This window comes from Entelurus aequoreus, linkage group LG03, assembly GCF_033978785.1.
Source record: "Entelurus aequoreus isolate RoL-2023_Sb linkage group LG03, RoL_Eaeq_v1.1, whole genome shotgun sequence".
Lineage (NCBI taxonomy): Eukaryota > Metazoa > Chordata > Actinopteri > Syngnathiformes > Syngnathidae > Entelurus > Entelurus aequoreus.
In genome coordinates, this window is record NC_084733.1 from 53,533,513 (window position 1) to 53,552,722 (window position 19,210).

Genomic DNA, 19,210 nt, shown 5'->3' on the forward strand with positions numbered 1-19,210 from the left:
CTGCTAGGGGCAGCAATGCGCCAAGCACATCTTAGTCCTGCACGAAAAGAAGAAGAAAAACGACGAAGAAGACGTCTTATACTTCCTGGATGAAATTATTTAAAGTTGTTTTGAATGTGCTCGCCGCCGTCTTCTTGTAGTCATAAAAGGCATCATTTTGATATAATTGTATGTCGCTCCACTATATACATCTCGTCAGTTTTTGCATGAAGTGATGCAATATGGCGCTAACCCGAGCTGTAGTCAGTCAGTGTTTTCTCGCAAGGTTAAGGACACAAGCTCGGTGGCAAAGCCGAAGAAATGTTTACCTGACTGACACACCAGGCAGCTGTCAGTCCACGGTAGTTGTACTCAACCACGAAGGAACTGGTGAAAACAAACCAGGAGACCGGAAAGCTTCTTATTGGGACGAGAAAGGAGGAGACCATGACCACCACAGCCACTCATTACTCCTTCAGACGTTGTCCGTTGGTTTGGGACTCTGTGGCGCTGTGCTTGTGGACACTAAAGAGGACGGACTGGCAAAGCACACAACATTACATGATGTACTTGAACGCATCCTGCCGTCAGCAGAGTGCGCGTCCCCGTTTAAACCGGACAGTCCTCGGTATAAATACAACTTTATTGCAGATGTCGTCGAAAAGTCCACTCCTGCGGTGGTCTACGTCGAAATCATGGGCAGGTGAGTGGACATGTCAGTTTAACAGATACAATTTAATTTTTTTAAATAATGATCTGGAGAACATGAGAAAGTGCAAGTAAAATATAGCTGTGTTTAACCACATAAATCAATTTTCTATCGCTTGTCCCTGTGGAGGTCGCAAGCCTATCCCAGCTGCATTCGGGCGGAAGGCGGGGTACACCCCGGACAAGTCGCCACCTCATCACATTGCCAACACAGATTGACAGACAACATTCACACTCACATTCACACACTAAGGTCAATTTAGTGTTGCCAATCAACCTATCCCCAGGTGCATGTTTTTGGAGGTATGTATATATATATATATGTATATATATTGCACAACAAGCGGTAGAAAATGGATGGATGGAATACAGCAAAGCATTATTATTACCAGTGATGAGTTTGTTTTCTAATTTATTTATCCTGAAAATTCCCATTGAGATTGAGAATCTCTTTGTCATGGGAGTCCCACTCCAAACAGTGGGAGCAAAGTGGGTGAAGTGTCTTGCCCAAGGACACAGCAGTGACTAGGATGGCGAAAGCTGGAGTCATACCAGTAACCCTCAAATTTTACTTCAAGATCACTTACATTTTGAAGTTTATTTACCGTAATGGTGATTATTATTATTTTAGAAGAGCAGCTTCCGCCCAAATGTAGCTGAGATAGGCTCCAGCACCCCCCGTGACCCCGAAAGGGACAAGCTGTAGAAAATGGATGGATGGATGGATGGAGGTGTATGTAGACACATAATTAGTTGTAAGCCGCCTGTTAGCTGGGGGACGAAAAATAGATTGTCAGAAGCCTGAGGGGATCCACTTTATAGGGAATTAATTGGCAATGGCGATCACAAATCGTCGGATACCGCACATCCCTAACATCAAGTGTAACTCAGGGTAACCTGCGTGGTTCAGCCCCTGCTTTCTGTTCCGCACGGAACTCAGAACCTGGGATGTTCGGCATGAGACAAGCGTGCTATAGCTACTGAGCTATCAACACAATAGGCAGCACTTCTCTTGACATTGTCAGGGAGTGACGTCTACCAACATCCACCTGACCAAGCCACTCTGGCTGGTCTCTGTTACACTCACCCCCCTAAACCTCACTCTCATTCGGTACCCGCATTATTCAGTCCCAACTTTCTGTTCTGCAAGGGACTCGAACCTGGGACGTTCGGCATGAGAGACAAGCGTGTCAGCTACCGAGCTAAAAGCCCCGGGCTGTCAACCGTACTGCTCTTGGGGTTGTCAGGGAGTGAGATCTACCAAGGTACACATGGCCGTGCCACATTGACTGGCCTCTTGTTACAACAGCAGCTCCGGTTGTCGAACTCCGCGTGGTGAGCCCTGGAAACTAGTGCATACTAGTCCAGCGGCAACACACCGCCACAAATCAAAGGTGCCATGGTGTCATCCACTATGGTGTGGCAAATTTTAGGCTTGCCTTATTGCTAAAGCCCTGTGCCCCAGGCAGGCTACAGCTCTCCATCCCCACCGTTTACGGAATGAGGATAACAACGTAGCTTTTGCACCCATGACACCACCATTCTACTGCGCATGGTGGATGTATCTGTGGCTATGCGCACCTTGGCAGCTAAGACTTAAGCTACTCGAGCCAAGTTGACGCTTTTTTTTAGCAATATTGCCATGTAAGGCTGAAACGACGCGTCGACGTAGTCGACGTCATCGGTAACGTAAATACGTCGACGCCGTTTTTGTGCGTCGACGCGTCGCATAATGACGTCACACTACCGTCATGGCGAAGCGCAGAGCAGACGATCAAAGAAGACGATGCGAGCGGTGCGAGCGAGGGGGGGAAAGCATGCCAAAAGTGTGGGAGTATTTCAATAAACGGCCTAATAATGTTGTTGTATGCACACTGTGTCGAGCGGAAATGGCCTATCATAGCAGCACAACGGCTATGAACGAACATTTGAAAAGAAAACCATCAACTAGTCAATCGTCCGCGCGAGCATACGTTGTCATCATTACACAAAAACATAAATGTGTCATTTGTATCTGCTAGGGGTGTAACGGTACGTGTTTTGTATTGAACCGTTTCGGTACGGGGCTTTCGGTTCGGTACGGGGGTGTACCGAACGAGTTTCTAAGCTAAAGCTAAAGTCTTAACAAGCTGCTTTGCTCCTCTGCCTCTGTCTCAGCACGCAGCATTGTCCCACCCACACAACCATCTGATTGGTACACACGAAGCATTATCAGCCAGCCAATCAGCAGTGCGTATTCAGAGCGCATGTAGTCAGCGCTTCAGCGTGGAGCAGATAGGTGTTTAGCAGGTGAGCATCAGGCAGCGGACTCTCCCCAAATGATAATAAACACCTCCCAGTCAACTACTAGTAACATCACTATGAGCCTGTTGACCTTCTAGAAACTTAAACTGTAGCTCAGCTCACTCGCAATCCTGGCTTGAGGTGAAGGCTAATTACCTCTCAGTTCCAGCCACATCGACCCCTTCTGAGCGCCTATTTTCAGCTGCTGGGAATATTGTAAACAAGAAAAGAACCAAAGCATGTAGACATGTTAACCTTTCTTCATTACAACTGTTAGACACTCACTGGAATGAGTAGAATTGGTTATTGTGTACTGTGTTGGACTGGATGTTTATTTTGCACATTTTAAAAGCAATACTTAATGTTTACAGTGCTCCAGAATATTTAGATTGGCACTTTTTTGTATTGGATGTTTATCTTTATTTTTGCACATTTTAGCAAATAAGCAATACTTTCACTTTTGTTGAAATGTTTACACTGTTGTTACAGAATATTTCGTTTTGCACTTTTTTGTATTGGATGTTTATCTTTATTTTTGCACATTTTAAAGCAAAATAAGCAATACTTTTACTTTTGAAATGCTTTTACTATTGCAGAATATTAAGATTTGCACTGGAAGTTGGCTTTTATATTTGCACATTAAAAAGCAAATAAGCTACTTTTAATTTAGTTAAATGTTAAAAGTTTTAAATGTTTACATTGTTACAGAATATTTAGTCATGTTGTTGTCAATGTTGACTGAGTGGCCATACTTCTTTTTTTTTGTAAATAAAAGCCATGCCTTTTGAAAAAACGGGCCTACATTTATTTTTTCATCTTCATTTTGAATAAAAAAATAATCGGTAAAAGGAAAAATAATCTATAGATTAATCGAAAAAAAATAATCTATAGATTAACCGATTAATCGAAAAAATAATAATCGATAGAAAAATAATCGTTAGCTGCAGCCTTATTGCCATGGCTTGAGTCCTGTTTAAACAACCGCAGCAGCTGAGTAGTGCAACCAACATTTGACCAACAGCTGCTGAATGTGACTCCCTCATGATACTTCTAATGCAGACACTGCCATTTTGTGGAGCAGGGCTGCACTATTTAGTTGACAGGGGACTTTCTTAATAAGATGTATATGCCGACTAACATCAATCCATCAAGTCAAAAACATAACAATAGTACTTAAAGGCCTACTGAAATGAACTTTTCTTATTCAAACGGGGATAGCAGATCCATTCTATGTGTCACACTTGATCATTTCGCGATATTGCCATATTTTTGCTGAAAGGATTTAGTAGAGAACATCGACGATAAAGTTTTGGTCGCTGATAAAAAAGCCTTGCCTGTACCGGAAGTAGCGTGACGTCACATTTGCACATTGTTTACACCAGCAGCGAGAGCGATTCGGACCGAGAAAGCGACGATTACCCCATTAATTTGAGCCAGGATGAAAGATTCGTGGATGAGGAAAGTGGGAGTGAAGGATTAGAGTGCAGTGCAGGACATATCTTTTTTCGCTCTGACCGTAACTTAGGTACAAGGGCTCATTGGATTCCACACTCTCTCCTTTTTCTATTGTGGATCACGGATTTGTATTTTAAACCACCTCGAATACTATATCCTCTTGAAAATGAGAGTCGAGAACACAAAATGGACATTCACAGTGACTTTTATCTCCACGACAATACATCGGCGAAGCACTTTAGCTACGGAGCTAACGTGATAGCATCGTGCTTAACTGCATATAGAAACAGACAAAATAAGCCCCTGACTGGAAGGATAGACAGAAGATCAACAATACTACCAAACCCTGGACCTGTAAATACACGGTTAATGCTGTACCGCCTGGCGAAGCCTAGCAATGCTGTTGCTAACAACGCCATTGAAGCTAACTTAGCTACGGGACCTCGACAGAGCTATGCTAAAACATTAGCTCTGCACCTACGCCAGCTCTCATCTGCTCATCACGACCCGTGCTCACCTGCGTTCCAGCGATCGACGGCGCGACGAAGGACTTCACCCGATCATCGATGCGGTCGGCGGCCCGGAGACGGAGGAAGTCAAGGTGAGGACAGCTGCGCGGTGGCGGGCCTTGTAGCTTTCGAAGACACCCCGGCCGCCATCAGAGTCGGCAAGAAACATATATTTCCCCAAAGTTACGTACGTGACAATGCACAGAGCGCCACCCACCGATCAAATGTTTGGAAGAAAGCTGCGTATTCACGGTAGCGCGTCTGCTGTCCAACTCAAAGTCCTCCTGGTTGTGTTGCTGTAGTCTGCCGCTAATACACCGATCCCACCTACAACTTTCTTCTTTGCCGTCTCCATTGTTCATTAAACAAATTGCAAAAGATTCACCAACACAGATGTCCAGAATACTGTGGATGTTTGCGATGAAAACAGAGCTTTTTGTATTGGGATACAATGTGTCCCAATACTTCCGCTTCAACCCTTGACGTCACGCGCAAACGTCATCATACCTAGACGTTTTCAGCCGGAAGTTTCCAGGGAAATTTAAAATTGCACTTTATAAGTTAACCCGGCCGTATTGGCATGTGTTGCAATGTTAAGATTTCATCATTGATATACTGTATAAACTATCAGACTGCGTGGTCGGTAGTAGTGGGTTTCAGTAGGCCTTTAAAGGGGCTTTTTTCCACTTGCTCAATGTTACATTTTTCAAATCTTTACCATTAGTGGTTTACCAGATCATACCTTTTTGAAATGTTTTTATCTTTTTAACAATTACTAACTATCTATCCATCCATTTTCTCCCGCTTGTCCATTTTTGGGGTTGCGCGGGGTGCTGGAGCCTATCTCAGCTGCATTCGGGCGGAAGGCGGGGTACACCCTGGACAAGTCGCCACTTCATCATAGGGCCAACACAGATAGACAGACAACATTCACACTCACATTCACATTCACACACTAGGGCCAATTTAGTGTTGCCAATCAACCTATCCCCAGGTGCATGTCTTTGGATGTGGGAGGAAGCTGAAGTATATTTAATATAATTGGTCATCGGTCACTCACAGATGTTTCCCACACAGGAGCTTGCACGTACACAAAAGCAGTCATGTTGTTATAATAGAATATACATTCCATCATAGCTAATGTTAGTAGCTAAACTTTGCCCAATCACTACCATTAGCAAAGCTAATTTGTGTGTGTTGAATGAATAATGAGCCAACGAGGTCCCCTGAGGGATGGGGAAATTGAGGATGAAGTGTCTGTTGTCATGCCGACGACAGTGCAGCATGAGTGTAAAATGGCAGCATATGTTTGTGATGCAGCTCATTTGGTAAAATACAAAACAAGTCAGGCCGTTAAAAAAAACGTTTGTGTAAATGAATTACCTCAGGAGGTTACCTACAGCCACATTTATTATTGTCAATATTTTTTAACCCAGAGCTAATCAGTGACCCTGGTGGTAATTGCTCCGCCTGGAGGTTATGTAGACGTTGCCATTGGTTAGTTAGTTAGCAACATAACATGGGCAGATTTTAAATGAAACTTTTTGGAAATGTCTGAAATGGGATAAGGAAAAACTGATCAGATTTTGGGCTTGATCCATATCAATGCTTACCTTACGTTTATGCTTGGGTGTGTGTTTGTGTGTGTACTCTAGCATTCCAACAAAACAAAAAAAAACAGTGTATGACTGCCAAGAATGTTCACTGTGTTTCTTCCATTCTGCTATAGATAGCTCAAAACGTTCAAGGCAGATTTTCATTTAACTTTTTGGAAATGGGCTAAGGAACAAGTGAATACATTTTGGGGCTGATCCAGATCACCGTCTAGGGCTAGTGGAGGTCTGTGCTCTCTGAATGCCACACACCTAGCGACCATAGGAGACTGTGTGGATAAAGGGTCTGTTTGCAATCTTGAAGCAGATTTTCCAAAGTGTTTTAATTTGGGCTTTTAAACTATTGAACAATTTAATCGTGATATGCCTTACGAGGCATAGTTATCTCATAATTAATGGTTAATTACAAACAAAAAATTTGGTTATCTCTAATAAATGTGTCTTATTAAAATGTACATCCAACATATGACTGGGCAATTTGTTTGACTTATGCAGTCTTGGCTCTGGCGAAGTAGAACATCCATAGTGTGCATGCGTGCCTACGTGCGAGTGTGAGAGAGCGTGTAGAATAGGACCAACTACCTACCAGAACACTCTTGTTTTGCTTTATTGAAGGTACAGTAAAGCAAGCCCAAATAAGCAACCACCTCATGTTCAAAAACAAGGCCAAAACACCACAACCCGCCACTCACAAACATTGCAAGCAACTTTCGATTAAAGCAGGCCCAAAGTTGTAATAATAATCAGATATGCCAACACTGCTGCTGCTAGTAGGCACAAACTCCAGTGATAACTCAACTCACAGCGACAGTGGCTGGAAATAACTTAAGTCTTGTGGAGCGAGAGACCTACCAGGGCTTCCAAGCTAAACTTGCCATTCAATGTACTTTTTTTTGTCTATTTCTGCTTTTGTTCCTGTGACTCATCATCAGTTGGAACACCGCTGTTTTACCACCCCTACGGTATGAATTGAGGGTCACGTTTGGGAACTCTCGTAACTTGTTATTTTCGCAATAACTGTGACATTTCTAGCATCATATCCTGCCCTCTAACAGCTTTTAGTATGTTGTGACTTAAACACACACTAGTTTTGTGTGTTAGCTAATAATGATTTGGTTAGCTAACGCTAGTTAATTTTATCATAACAACATGGGGCCTGCAAATTGTTAGTTGCTTATGATAGTTGAAAAATATAGACTATATATAAAAATATAAATGCTCGGTTAAACCACTAATGGCAACATAAATTGCAAACAGCCCCTTTAATTGAAAACAGACATTAATTAGACCATTTACAGTATGTAATGTTTATTTTTGATGACATTTCCCATTTTTCCTTTTACAGACATCCATTTTCAGGGAGGGAGATGGCCGTGTCCAATGGTTCCGGTTTTATTATCAGCAGTGATGGACTCATAGTGACCAATGCTCACGTGGTGGCCAACAAGAGAGGGGTCCGCGTCAAGTTGACCAATGGAGAAACGTACAACGCCATCGTGCAGGATGTGGATCAAGTGGCGGACATCGCAACCATTAAAATCTCTGCAAAGGTGAAGGACAGTTCATTTTACTGGCCTCTTAGGTGCCGTGTTTATTTCTTTCTCATGTTGGTAATTTTATTGAAATCTGCCATTTTTAGGTGCACAATACTGGTGTTTTTAATATGTGCCTCCACAAGGTGGTGTGCTTGATGTTGAAATAAGGCTTCATCCTCACTTCTCTCTCTGAACCCCAGAATCCTTTACCCACACTCGCACTCGGCCGGTCGTCTGATGTCCGTCAAGGAGAGTTTGTGGTGGCAATGGGAAGCCCGTTTGCTTTACGGAACACCATTACATCAGGGATCATCAGCTCAGTGCAGAGGGGCAGTAAGGAGCTGGGCCTGTCCAACCCCAACATGGAGTACATACAGACGGACGCAGCCATTGACGTGAGTGCATCGCCATGTTTGTCACTTTAGTACAGTTGTCTTAATGAGGCTTTCTTTGCCAGTTTGGGAATTCCGGAGGGCCACTCATCAACCTGGTGGGTCTGCGCTAATGATTAACGAGCGATCGTTCCATTGTGGCTCATCTCGTACGTGACTGTCGTTGACCTATGTAGGATGGCGAGGTCATCGGAATAAACACCATGAAAGTCACTGCAGGAATCTCCTTCGCAATCCCATCCGATCGCCTCAGATCTTTTCTTGATCAAGCTGCAAACAGAAAAAGTATCAACGTTTTTTATTGCCTCCAATACAAGTTGGGGGAAAGAAGACACTCCAACGCTGACGCAATGTTTTAATTTCAATAGAAGGCTCCTGGTTTGGCCAGTCAGAGACAAGGCGGCGCTACATTGGCGTCATGATGCTAACACTCACACCAAGGTAAGGATTTCAAGTGCATGGAAAAGTTTTAAGTGTCACCTCAATCATAATTTTTTGTTCAGCATAATTTCAGAGCTTAAGTTGAGGGATCCGTCTTTCCCAGATGTGACCCATGGAATTTTGATCCACAGAGTCATCATTGGCTCCCCTGCAAACAGGTATATAATTAAATGTTAAAGAGCCTCAATTCAAAATGCTGCACAAAGTAGAATATCTATCAAAAATAAAAAGTTAACTCCTGTAATTAATCACCAAAAAATTATCGTATTAATCGTGTATATATGCAGATTAATCACGCAAATTAGTTTGACTGTACGTGCTCTTTTACAGTACCTTGGTTTCTTTCCGGGTTGTTGTAAAGTCAGTCAGTGATCAGGTTAATGTATATGTCAGTGCAAAGATGAGGGAGGAGACTCGGACTGGTGTGTTCACTGGCAAATTTCCCTTTAAAATACATCATGACTGGACTTTACATAAAATGTTACCAAGTTTTGAGCAAATAAAAGACATACATTAAAGTAAAACATGTTTAAAAATGTTCCTTAATGACATTCTGATAACAAAATTGCATGCGTGTCCAAATATTGGGGTCTTTTTTGAAGTTTGTTTAAATTATACAAATATAACCTGTGATTATTCATGATTGATCCAAATTCAAAAGTGTGATTAATCGGATATTATATAACAGGGATTTTGTTAAAGGGGAACTGCAGTGTTTTTTGGAATTTTGCCTATCCTTCACAATGCTTATGAGAGACAAGAAGACAAAAGGCTTTTGGGGGGTTTTTGCATTCTAACTTGTAAAAATCGACTCGTTATCTGTATCTGTAGTATCTGTAAAGTATCAGCCCTCATTTCACATTTTGTTTGTACACAGCAAGCTCCACAGTGTATGTACTGTAGTTGTAATAAGCATGACGTGCTGCATGTATCATTAATATTACAGGACAGTTGTCTGTTTGGTCCAGCTGGCCGGGTATGTTTACAGTTGATTTTGGGTAAGCACTTAATTTCTGTTGGCATAGCTTGACTCCAAGTTCCATATTTGTAGCGTCAAAGTCACGCTGACCTCACCCTCTTGGCTTCCGTCTGCTCCAAGTTTCAGCCTCTCTTTGTGCTCGCTTCTATAAGCGGTATTTCATCCTCTGTATATTCAGCTTCAAAAAGATAAGGCTGTGAATCCGCATTTGTTTGAAAATAGTCATCTTTGTTGTTTGTTACAAAGTTTGCAAGGGCGTTGCAACGGGAACAGAAATAAATGCAGAGGAAAGAAGTTCTGGTAATGCTTAAAATGACCCAAATATGGTAAATATTGTATATATTATTGTTATGAACATGTCTGTTACTTTATATTTATACTTGCAGTGTTTATATAAGATGATGGAGGGCTTTTGAAGGGTACAATGGTGATTCCCATTAACCACATCTTGCAAGTGTTTATCATCTGTAAAATTCTGAAAAAAAGATGTTCTTGTCTTTCATAATGATTGTGAACAGTAGGCAAAATTGTAAAAAAAAAATAAAAGTGCACTTGCCCTTTGATGAAACTTTAATCTTTTTCATCAATAAAAAACAATTAAAAGGATTTTCATGAAATACATTCCAACAAATATTTGCTTAAGCAGAAATGTTGAAATTCATGTATTTCATTTCCAACATCGATGGCAACACATACGTCAGTTAAAAAACATAAAATGCATTAACTTTTTCTGCATGCTTTGAATGGGAAACAGTAGTGCCATTTAGTTAAACAAAATTATCTATTTTTGGGGCTCTGCTATTTTAAGACAATTTAAGGAACATAGATGATCATTCTAAATGTGATTATCCTCTGGTAAATTTAACTGTTGCCAGTATAAAAATGGACAAGTAGCAGATGTCATAAAGGTTAAAGAGGGGCAAGCTTTAAAAGCTTTGAGGGTACAGTTCTATATTTTCCTCACATTGATTAAAGCTGTTCTTGTTAGAGCTGGCCTGTTGCCAGGAGACGTTGTTCTGAGAATCAATGGTGTGACTGTCAACACCTCAGAGGAGATCTACACTGCCGTCCGCAGCAGCGATAAGATCACAATGGTGGTGCAGAGAGGACAAGAGCAGCTTCAACTGCAAATGATTCCTGAGTTCACGGAGTGACCGCAACCAAAACACATTTCTCTTATGTCTGCCTGACAGACTGCCATGGGACTTATTTGTAGACGTGAGTCAAACCTGTTGGTCATCATGGCTGAAATTAAAGGTTTTCTAAAAGTTTAAGCAATGGTGGACTTTAAATGTTAGTCTAGTTGGACTAAATTCTTTACTTTTTTTTAAAAACTAGGACAATTTTCTGCAATTCAAACAAAATGTTTTTCCGTGAAGTTAATGACATGTGAACGTTTTATAAGACAGCTGTTTAATGTTGGACAGCAACAAGAAGCATTGCATGATCAATTACACAGATAACAATGTTAATGTTGTGATGATCACATACATAAAATGTAGACCGGTCACAACCCCCTTATTTTTGTTTTTAGCGTGTCACATGTCATGTTTGATGGAAAACAGGCTGTATATGTGAAGCAAAGCAAGCCAGGTTTCGACAGAGCTGAAGTTATGCAGCCATACATTTGAATGAATTTCCCGGTTATACATACAATAACACACGTACAGTAAAGAAATAAAGTGACATGTACTGGGACTGCTACACACTTACAGCAAATTAACAAAGCCAACATTCAAACCACTGCAGGTTTAACCAATAAGTTGCGGACTACAGACATTTGTTTAGAGTACTACAACATACAAGTGTGGAAAAAATAAAATACAACTGTTCGAATCCCATTAAAACTAGTTTAAAAAGGCTTAATATATAGTGCTGGTAATAGTTTTCTTTTTAAGAAAATATAAATTGTGCGACTGAAGCTTACAATACACTACTGGCAGTGGCGCCAGGTTCTTGATGGCCTGCTGGAAAAGGGTCGTTTAGAGGCGCTGTATGCTAAGACGCTCCAAGGAAGAGAGAAAAAACTTTGTAATGCTGGAAGCCCTCCTAGTGACCCTGGTGCTGCTGTGGCACAGTGGAATGCTGTGGACTTCACAAGGTGTGCACAACCAGCAGCCAGACGCGCGTTGGACGTATTGAGATACATAAATAAGAGAAAGTTGGGGTGAGTGTTCTCAAGAGAAGAATAAACTGGTGTCCAATCAAGTCCAGCAGGGGGCAGGCTAAGCATGGACTTAGTTGACATGGTCCAATGCACGCAGAAGGTCCTCCCCTTGTAGCAGATACTGGCGGCCCTGTAAGGGGGCGTTGACCTCGCAGTCATAGCGAGTGAGTTGTGGGAGGCTGAAGAGGGAACTGGTGGCCTCTGAGGTGCGGCCTAGTAAGCAACTTGCCAAATCTACCACAAGAAGAGACCGTGTGTCATGGTGATTGTCAGCTAATCAATTGGAGCAATCAACACTGGCCTTCGTCAATTCACCTGAAGGTAGCAGAATTACAGTTTGGCCTGTGCCCAATCCGTTGGCCTTCAGTTTTTTCCCTTGTTCAACTTGTTCCCGGGGCAAAGTTTCCTGGGAAAATATTTGAAATAGTTATTCTAGGAACAACAGTTCAACTCATTTGTGATGTATGAAGGCTGACATGTTACCTTGCCAACCATCTCTCTTGTGTCGTCCAGTTTTCTTTTGCGTTGTGCATTTTGAGCAGCCAAAGTGTGGAGTGACACCTTGTCTAATTGTGTTGGTCTGCAGCACAGACAAAACATGATGATTATGTTCAAGGTGAAAAAATGGGAATAAACAGCAGTATAGAATGTAGGGATGCACGCTATAGTTTTTTCAAGCTGATCACGATACTTCCTGCATCTCAAGACCGATACTGATATTTATAAATTTACATTTAACAGTAGTTTGTGCACACCTTTCTTTGCAGCTGGCTTCGGTACAGCTTTAGCAGTGCAGTCGCATTCGCAGGCTTTCAAAACTGCATCATGTTGGCGCTTCAGGTGGCTGACGAAGTTTGATGTGTTAAACCTCAATGTTTTTTCCTCTTTGCGAAACAGGTGTAAATAGCACACACAATGTCTTCCCGTGAAACTGGAAAAGTCTCACACGATAGACGCCATGTTTGTTTACAGTGAGTTCAGGGGAAGTTTGTAGCGCTTGATTTTGCTCATTCGAACCCACCGACAGCACAGTGCAGGTAATCTCGTCCCACATATTTTTTCTAGGATTTTCTAAATGACAAAATTACTGAAATCTGTCCGGGATTTATCGTGCACCCCTACTGGAGAGGTAAATAGTTACAAGTGTACCTCTTAGTGGGGATGATAGAAGCGGGCAGGGCAGCAAGTGGCTCGGCTGGTGCAGGAGAGATGGTACGACTTCCAGGTGCGCTGAAGGGTGAGTTCTGGACCTCATGATTGACAGGTGAGCTCTCAAGGGATTTGACAGGGCCACATGACAATGGCTCTTCTGGGCTCAAACTGCGCAGCTGGAAGTCATCATCCATGGGGATGTAGGGTGCCAACATCTCCAGATCCAAGTCCTCCGTCGTCTGGTAAGGCAAAAGACAATTCTATCCATGACATGGTTTTTAACACAAAAAAACAAGTTTATTTTTAAATCAATTATACATTTTGCCAATAACAATTTCCTAGCATCCTTACCTGTGTGGTAAATGGGGTCTTAGGTTGGGTATCAATGGCAAACAGCTTCTCCACTAAGTCTAGTTTGAAATCAGAGATGTCCGAGTCCATGGTTAAGCAAATGTCCAACGGAGGAGGAACCTAGAGCAAAAAAATCAATGCATTCTTTAATGCATGTGTCTGTAAGCACAATTACATTGTATTCTACCATATGAGGGAGTTTTTATATTACAGCTCAATAAAACCTTTGTTTCTCATTCATTCATTTATATTTGGACTGCCACAGAAATAGTTTTTGTTTGTTTGATGTGATAAGCTCACCTTCCCTCAAACAATATAGCTGAATGGCTTGTAGTGGCAACTCTAAACAGTAGATGGCATTGTTACTCTATAGTCAGCAGCACATTAGCTTGCTTAAAGGGGCAGTTTGCAACTTTTATGTGGCTGCCTAGATGGCGCTAGCTTTCCAAAATGTAGTAAGCATTGTACCGGCTTTGACCACTAACTACGACCCACGTAACGCACAAGCTTTGTTTATCAGCTAATGATAGGGATTTCGCATAGTTTTATCTACTAACATTAGCTATCATTTATTGTATATTCTATCATAACAACAACATGACTGCAAATTGTTATGTGCACACACTCCCTGCATGTACGGTACGTATGTACAAGACAGCCACGAGTGACAAGCCTGAACGTCATATATATGTTCCATTAAACCACTAATGGTAACATAAGCAAGCCGGTGGTGTTAGTATATTTTGGTCTGATTTGTTTCCCTTTCAGGAAGCTGCTCTTTAATTTGCAAATGACAGCAAGCAAATAATTTGAAAAACAGACAGTCTTTAAATGAAACAGTCTTAGTCACGTAAGATCTGAAAAATAAGTCAACATACAACAACAACAATGTACTACAATTGTTTGTAGGTAACAACGGCAATGCGCTAACAAAAACGCAACTTTAAATGTAATTTACAAAGGGACCACAAGGCATGCTGTGTACTACAATGGCGACATAACAGATGTACGTGTGCGTTATCTTTAAAATCAGCGCGCAGTTACCTGGAGCCTGGGACATATGAATAGCCTGACAATATGGCTGAAAACAGTGTCACGGTATAAGTGTTTTACATCGGTTGTTATCGATAATTATTTATATTTTTAAAGACTTATCGAAAATAAGGACCAGGAGGGAAATATATTAAATGTAAACATTTCTATTACAAATGTACCTATCCTCTGATTATATTCGCCTCAGCTATCAAGACAGAAATGGTAAATGGGTTGTACTTATATAGCGCTTTTCTACCCCTTTTTAAGGAGCCCAAAGCGCTTTGACAGTAGTTCCACATTCACCCATTCACACACTGATGGCGGGAGCTGCCATGCAAGGCGCTAACCAGGACCCATCAGGAGCAAGGGTGAAGTGTCTTGCCCAAGGACACAACGGACGTGACTAGGATGGTAGAAGGTGGGGATTGAACCAGCAACCCTCCGATTGCTGGCACGGCCACTCTCCCAACTTCGCCACGCTGTCCCCCCAGAAAGGAAAGGAAATGTCAACACAACCATGGAAAGCAATCAATGTAAACAATTCTAAAATCAGATTGAACACTTAACAATAACCTCTTCAAATTAAGGTGCAAAAATGAGGAAGATGCCAGAAATGCTTACATTTTTTTAACAAAATAGTACAAAGTGTGACAATGTAAATGAAGGAACCTAAGAATAATAATTTCCAGCCGATTTAGTGCCAGTAAGTTACGGCTGTTCCCAAGGGGGAGTGCAGCTAAAATAGTCCACATTGGTCCGACTATGGTCCGTTTTTAAAAAATCCTCAAAACTGCCATACTGTTGAGGTGACTTTTGCGGTTTCATTCACACTTCATTCACTTTGTGCAGCACTCATTTTTAGTTCTCTTCTCACTTCATGCAAAGAATGAACCGTGAGACAACCAGATGACGAAACCAATCATGATAGTTGATACTGTTACCTGATTGGCTGTTAGCGTGTAGCTCCCACTGATCAGTGTTGCTCGGTTAACAGAAAGCGAGTGCCTTTGTGCATGCAACCAACCAACCTTGCTTCGCAAATACCTGTTTTTACCAACGGAGATGACTTTTTTTTAAATTAAAATAGATTACATGTCTATCGCGATATATATATTCTTTTTATTTAATTTTAATTATTTTATCGACCAGCCCCAATCATGAAACGTTTTTTTATCACTAGTACATACTATAAAGCTCATAGCTGTACGGAATGAAACCAACACCAGCGAGACCCGCCTGCATCATTTTTAATTGTAATCTCTGATATTTAAAACATGGTTTTAAAAGATGTTCCCTATTATATTTCTTGAATCGTCACATAAATATGGTGAAAATAACAAGCTTTACCTGAGCTGCGCTGTTGTTGGTTACTGATGTGGACGAGGGTCTGGCATAGTTGTCACTTTTTCCATCTACAGTGGTGTTTTCCACAGTGTGGGGCTCGCTGGGTGGCAGAGGGGAAAGAGGCAGTGCTAGTTTGTCACTAGTGGCAGGAAGCATCACGTCATTGTAGAGAGGCACGTCTTTCAGCAGATGGATGTCAGAGTCTGTGCCAGAGGATAGACTGGAGTTAAAAAGCTACAAATTAACATTGTAAAGTTAAAGATTTGAAAGGAGCACAAACCGGGACAGCTAAAGTCCAGTGAGATGATGGTGTCTCCAGCTGCTGGGGCAAGTAGAGTGAGGGCTTCAGGCTCTTCTTTCAGCTGATCGTACAAACTCGTCACTGGCTTTGGCTCAAGTGTTTGTGTAAACAGCTTGATCACATCCAGCTCAGCAGTCTTCTCTTCTTCCTCTCCTTCCTTTAGCAGGATTGGAGAACTCTCTGCAAGGCAGCTCTCCTTGTCTTGTTCCTGCTTTACAGGCTTCATATCCTCTGTCTGCTCCAAAGACATGATCAGTTTTTCCTCCTGAATTCCACTGCAGAGAAAAGGTGCACTGTCACAAAGGAGTTAGGAGTCCCTCTGTGCTTTTTGCTACAACAGCTATTCAAATAGCTACTTGTGATTTGCAAGGAGCTTGTTTTGTACTTCTTTAGTACCTTAGGACAAAGTTGACACAGACAACGCATTGTGGCTGAGAGTTCTTGTTGTTATAGATGACAGTTGCTTGCGTCTCCACCCACACAAAACCTCCTCTCTTGGCCAGCATCCGGTATTGGCCTGTGCTGACCTGGCCCTTTGCAAACACTGAAACAAACACAATTACATTACACTAGGGATGTTCCGATCAGGGATTTATGCTATCAATTCCGATCATCCATGAGTGAGATCAGCCGATACCAATACCAATCACATGTATTAACATTAAATGTTTCCATTTATTTATGGTGAGTGCTATTGACAGTTTAACAATATCAACACAATATTTTAACTAGTTCATTTTTCTCTTTTATTACATACAATTGTTTGAGCAAAATAAATAACTAAAATAACTACCGGTAATCAAAATCAAAAACATCTATTACTCATTGAAAAAATGTTTGCCCTCTAAGTCCTCCTGTAGTTACGGACATATTCCCTGAATTGGTAAAGATTAACAAAAACAATACTAATGGATTTTGAGAAAATATAAATAATCAATCATTCCAGTATTGATCATTTACTGACACCACCAATTTACAGCTCAATCAGCCCTCCTTTCACATGTGATGTAAAGACTGTGACAATGTTGACACACCAACAGTTTTATCCTCTTTCTAGACTAGTGGTTCTTAACCTGGGTTCGATCGAACCCTAGGGGTTCGGTGAGTCGGCCTCAGGGGTTCGGCGGAGCCTCCGCCACGGAGGTAAAGACACATCCGACTTATCGTGTAAATAAAAACTTCTCCCTATCGGCGTATTATGGATACCCCCAAACAATGTTCCCTCAAATTTTCCATCTGATTTGCAGGTTTATTGATTGATTGATTGATTTAAACTTTTACTAGTAGATTGCAAAGGAAGAGAATACATTATATGAAACAGTACAGTTTACACAGTACAGTACATATTCCGTACAATCGACCACTAAATGGTAACACCCGAATAAGTTTTTCAACTTGTTTAAGTCGGGGTCCACGTTAATCAATTCATGGTAATGTGTGTAAGGTGTGTAATTTGTTGTGAGTTCATGCACTGTGTTGGTTTTGTTCTTTGGACAAGGTGATGTTCATGCACGGTTCATTTTGTGCACCAGTAAAATAACCTTTTCTTGAATTTGAAAAAAAAAAAAAAAAAATTATTTTTCACTAAAGAAGGGTTCGGTGAATGCGCATATGAAACTAGTGGGGTTCGGTACCTCCAACAAGGTTAAGAACCACTGCTCTAGACTCATATTAATCTCTTGATTAATTTCCTGTTAATAGCTGCTTACTTTCTGCTGCAATGTGGTTCCACCTACACTTTTTGAACTTTACTACGCACTTATTTCTTGGTGTTGTTTAAAGCTATCTTAGCAGCAGTTCATTTAGCTATAAGCATGCCTGCTCCTAGATTTCTCTCGGTGCATAACATGTTTAGCCGTGTCCTAAAACTTGATGGGGATACCTAAGATATTAAGAAATGCAGTTAATTTGCCATAATGGAGGGGATTAGTATTCATTTAGATGAGCAACTCCACACTCTATATGGAGATACACTATTGCTGCTAGCTTGTCAGCCGGAGGACTAAAAATAAACAATACCAGCCAGAGGGGATCAACGTTTGTGATCGGCACTGAAAGGTGGTAATCGGCAATGGCGATCACATACTTAAAAAAAAAAAGTCCAATATTGATCAATGGCCAATAAATTGGCACATCCCTACATTACACCACTGTCAAAAAACTAATTTTGATGCATGCAGTCTTTGCAATGTTTCTTACAGTTGTGATGTGTCTTGGTAAGGTGGTCTGAGTCCAGCGCGTGATAGTACTCATACACAGAACGATTCAGCAGCTCCTCTGGCTCATATCCCATCAGCTCAGTGATCCTGTAAGAGCACACAAAGCAGAATGTCAGAAATAAAGCTCCTGTAGTAGCTACAGTGAACTGTAGGTGGCGGTATGATTACGCTGGATTACGGAAGAAGAGTGTGATCACCTCTCGTCACAATATGTGAACTTCATGTCCATTGTATGGCGGCTGAGGAACGTCTTGGTGTCCAGAGGGACCTCAATGTTGGAAGGGTGTGGAATAGGGTCACAGATGAGCACCAAGTAAGGAACCTGTGGCTCTTTGTGGTCATTGGCAGTCTGCTCCGTGAGGCTGTCATGTAGGCGCACATGACCGGAGCAGTGGAGCACCTGCAGATGGTTAAATCAAACAAAACACTTGTATAACTCACAGTACATTTTATTTGAAAGCATGGTTTGGTTCATGCATCTGTTGATTCTTGGAAAAAAACAAAAAACGCAAGGTGTCGCTTGAGCATATCATTTAGGTTCACGTCTAACAGTTTAATATGTTTATCTGTCAAAAACAAACACGCTTTTTGCCATGATAAACAACTACACTTACACTTTAGGTGTGGAAATACATTTTCCACATAAATAATCTGAGCTTTAGTGATTGTATGCCATTGAGGCCATTAACTGTCTTTAACGTGGAGCTGAATAATTACAGACCTCTAATGGTCCATCTACTGTAGACT

The 19,210-nt window shown here is 41.5% G+C and overlaps 2 protein-coding genes across 3 annotated transcripts in view; one reads left to right on the plus strand and one right to left on the minus strand.

The window, feature by feature from the left end:
- LOC133646609 (serine protease HTRA2, mitochondrial-like) lies at positions 1-11,684 on the plus strand. The gene is made up of 8 exons (XM_062042153.1): positions 1-682; positions 7,893-8,097; positions 8,283-8,477; positions 8,540-8,572; positions 8,651-8,759; positions 8,843-8,915; positions 8,978-9,073; positions 10,883-11,684. Exons 1-8 carry the CDS (start codon positions 222-224, stop codon positions 11,046-11,048), a joined length of 1,338 nt encoding a protein of 445 aa, XP_061898137.1. The 5' UTR covers positions 1-221; the 3' UTR covers positions 11,049-11,684.
- The window catches only part of hif1aa (hypoxia inducible factor 1 subunit alpha a), a 38,691-nt gene continuing 30,884 nt past the window's right edge, over positions 11,404-19,210 (minus strand). For both annotated transcript variants that reach the window (XM_062042151.1, XM_062042152.1), the window contains exons 6-15: positions 18,661-18,863; positions 18,444-18,550; positions 16,641-16,788; positions 16,224-16,519; positions 15,947-16,146; positions 13,565-13,684; positions 13,211-13,452; positions 12,545-12,641; positions 12,377-12,467; positions 11,404-12,295 (exon numbers count right to left, since the gene is read on the minus strand). In XM_062042151.1, the coding sequence (XP_061898135.1) occupies positions 12,132-12,295; positions 12,377-12,467; positions 12,545-12,641; positions 13,211-13,452; positions 13,565-13,684; positions 15,947-16,146; positions 16,224-16,519; positions 16,641-16,788; positions 18,444-18,550; positions 18,661-18,863 (1,668 nt within the window). In that variant the 3' untranslated portion in view covers positions 11,404-12,131. The remainder of the gene's footprint in view (positions 12,296-12,376; positions 12,468-12,544; positions 12,642-13,210; positions 13,453-13,564; positions 13,685-15,946; positions 16,147-16,223; positions 16,520-16,640; positions 16,789-18,443; positions 18,551-18,660; positions 18,864-19,210) is intronic.

Coding starts and splice junctions, on each gene's coding strand:
- LOC133646609 (XM_062042153.1), top strand. CDS start 222: ATGGCGCTAACCCGAGCTGTAGTCAGTCAGTGTTTTCTCGCAAGGTTA. Junction 683..7,892: donor TACGTCGAAATCATGGGCAG/GTGAGTGGACAT, acceptor TTCCTTTTACAG/ACATCCATTTTCAGGGAGGG. Junction 8,478..8,539: donor AGACGGACGCAGCCATTGAC/GTGAGTGCATCG, acceptor TTTCTTTGCCAG/TTTGGGAATTCCGGAGGGCC.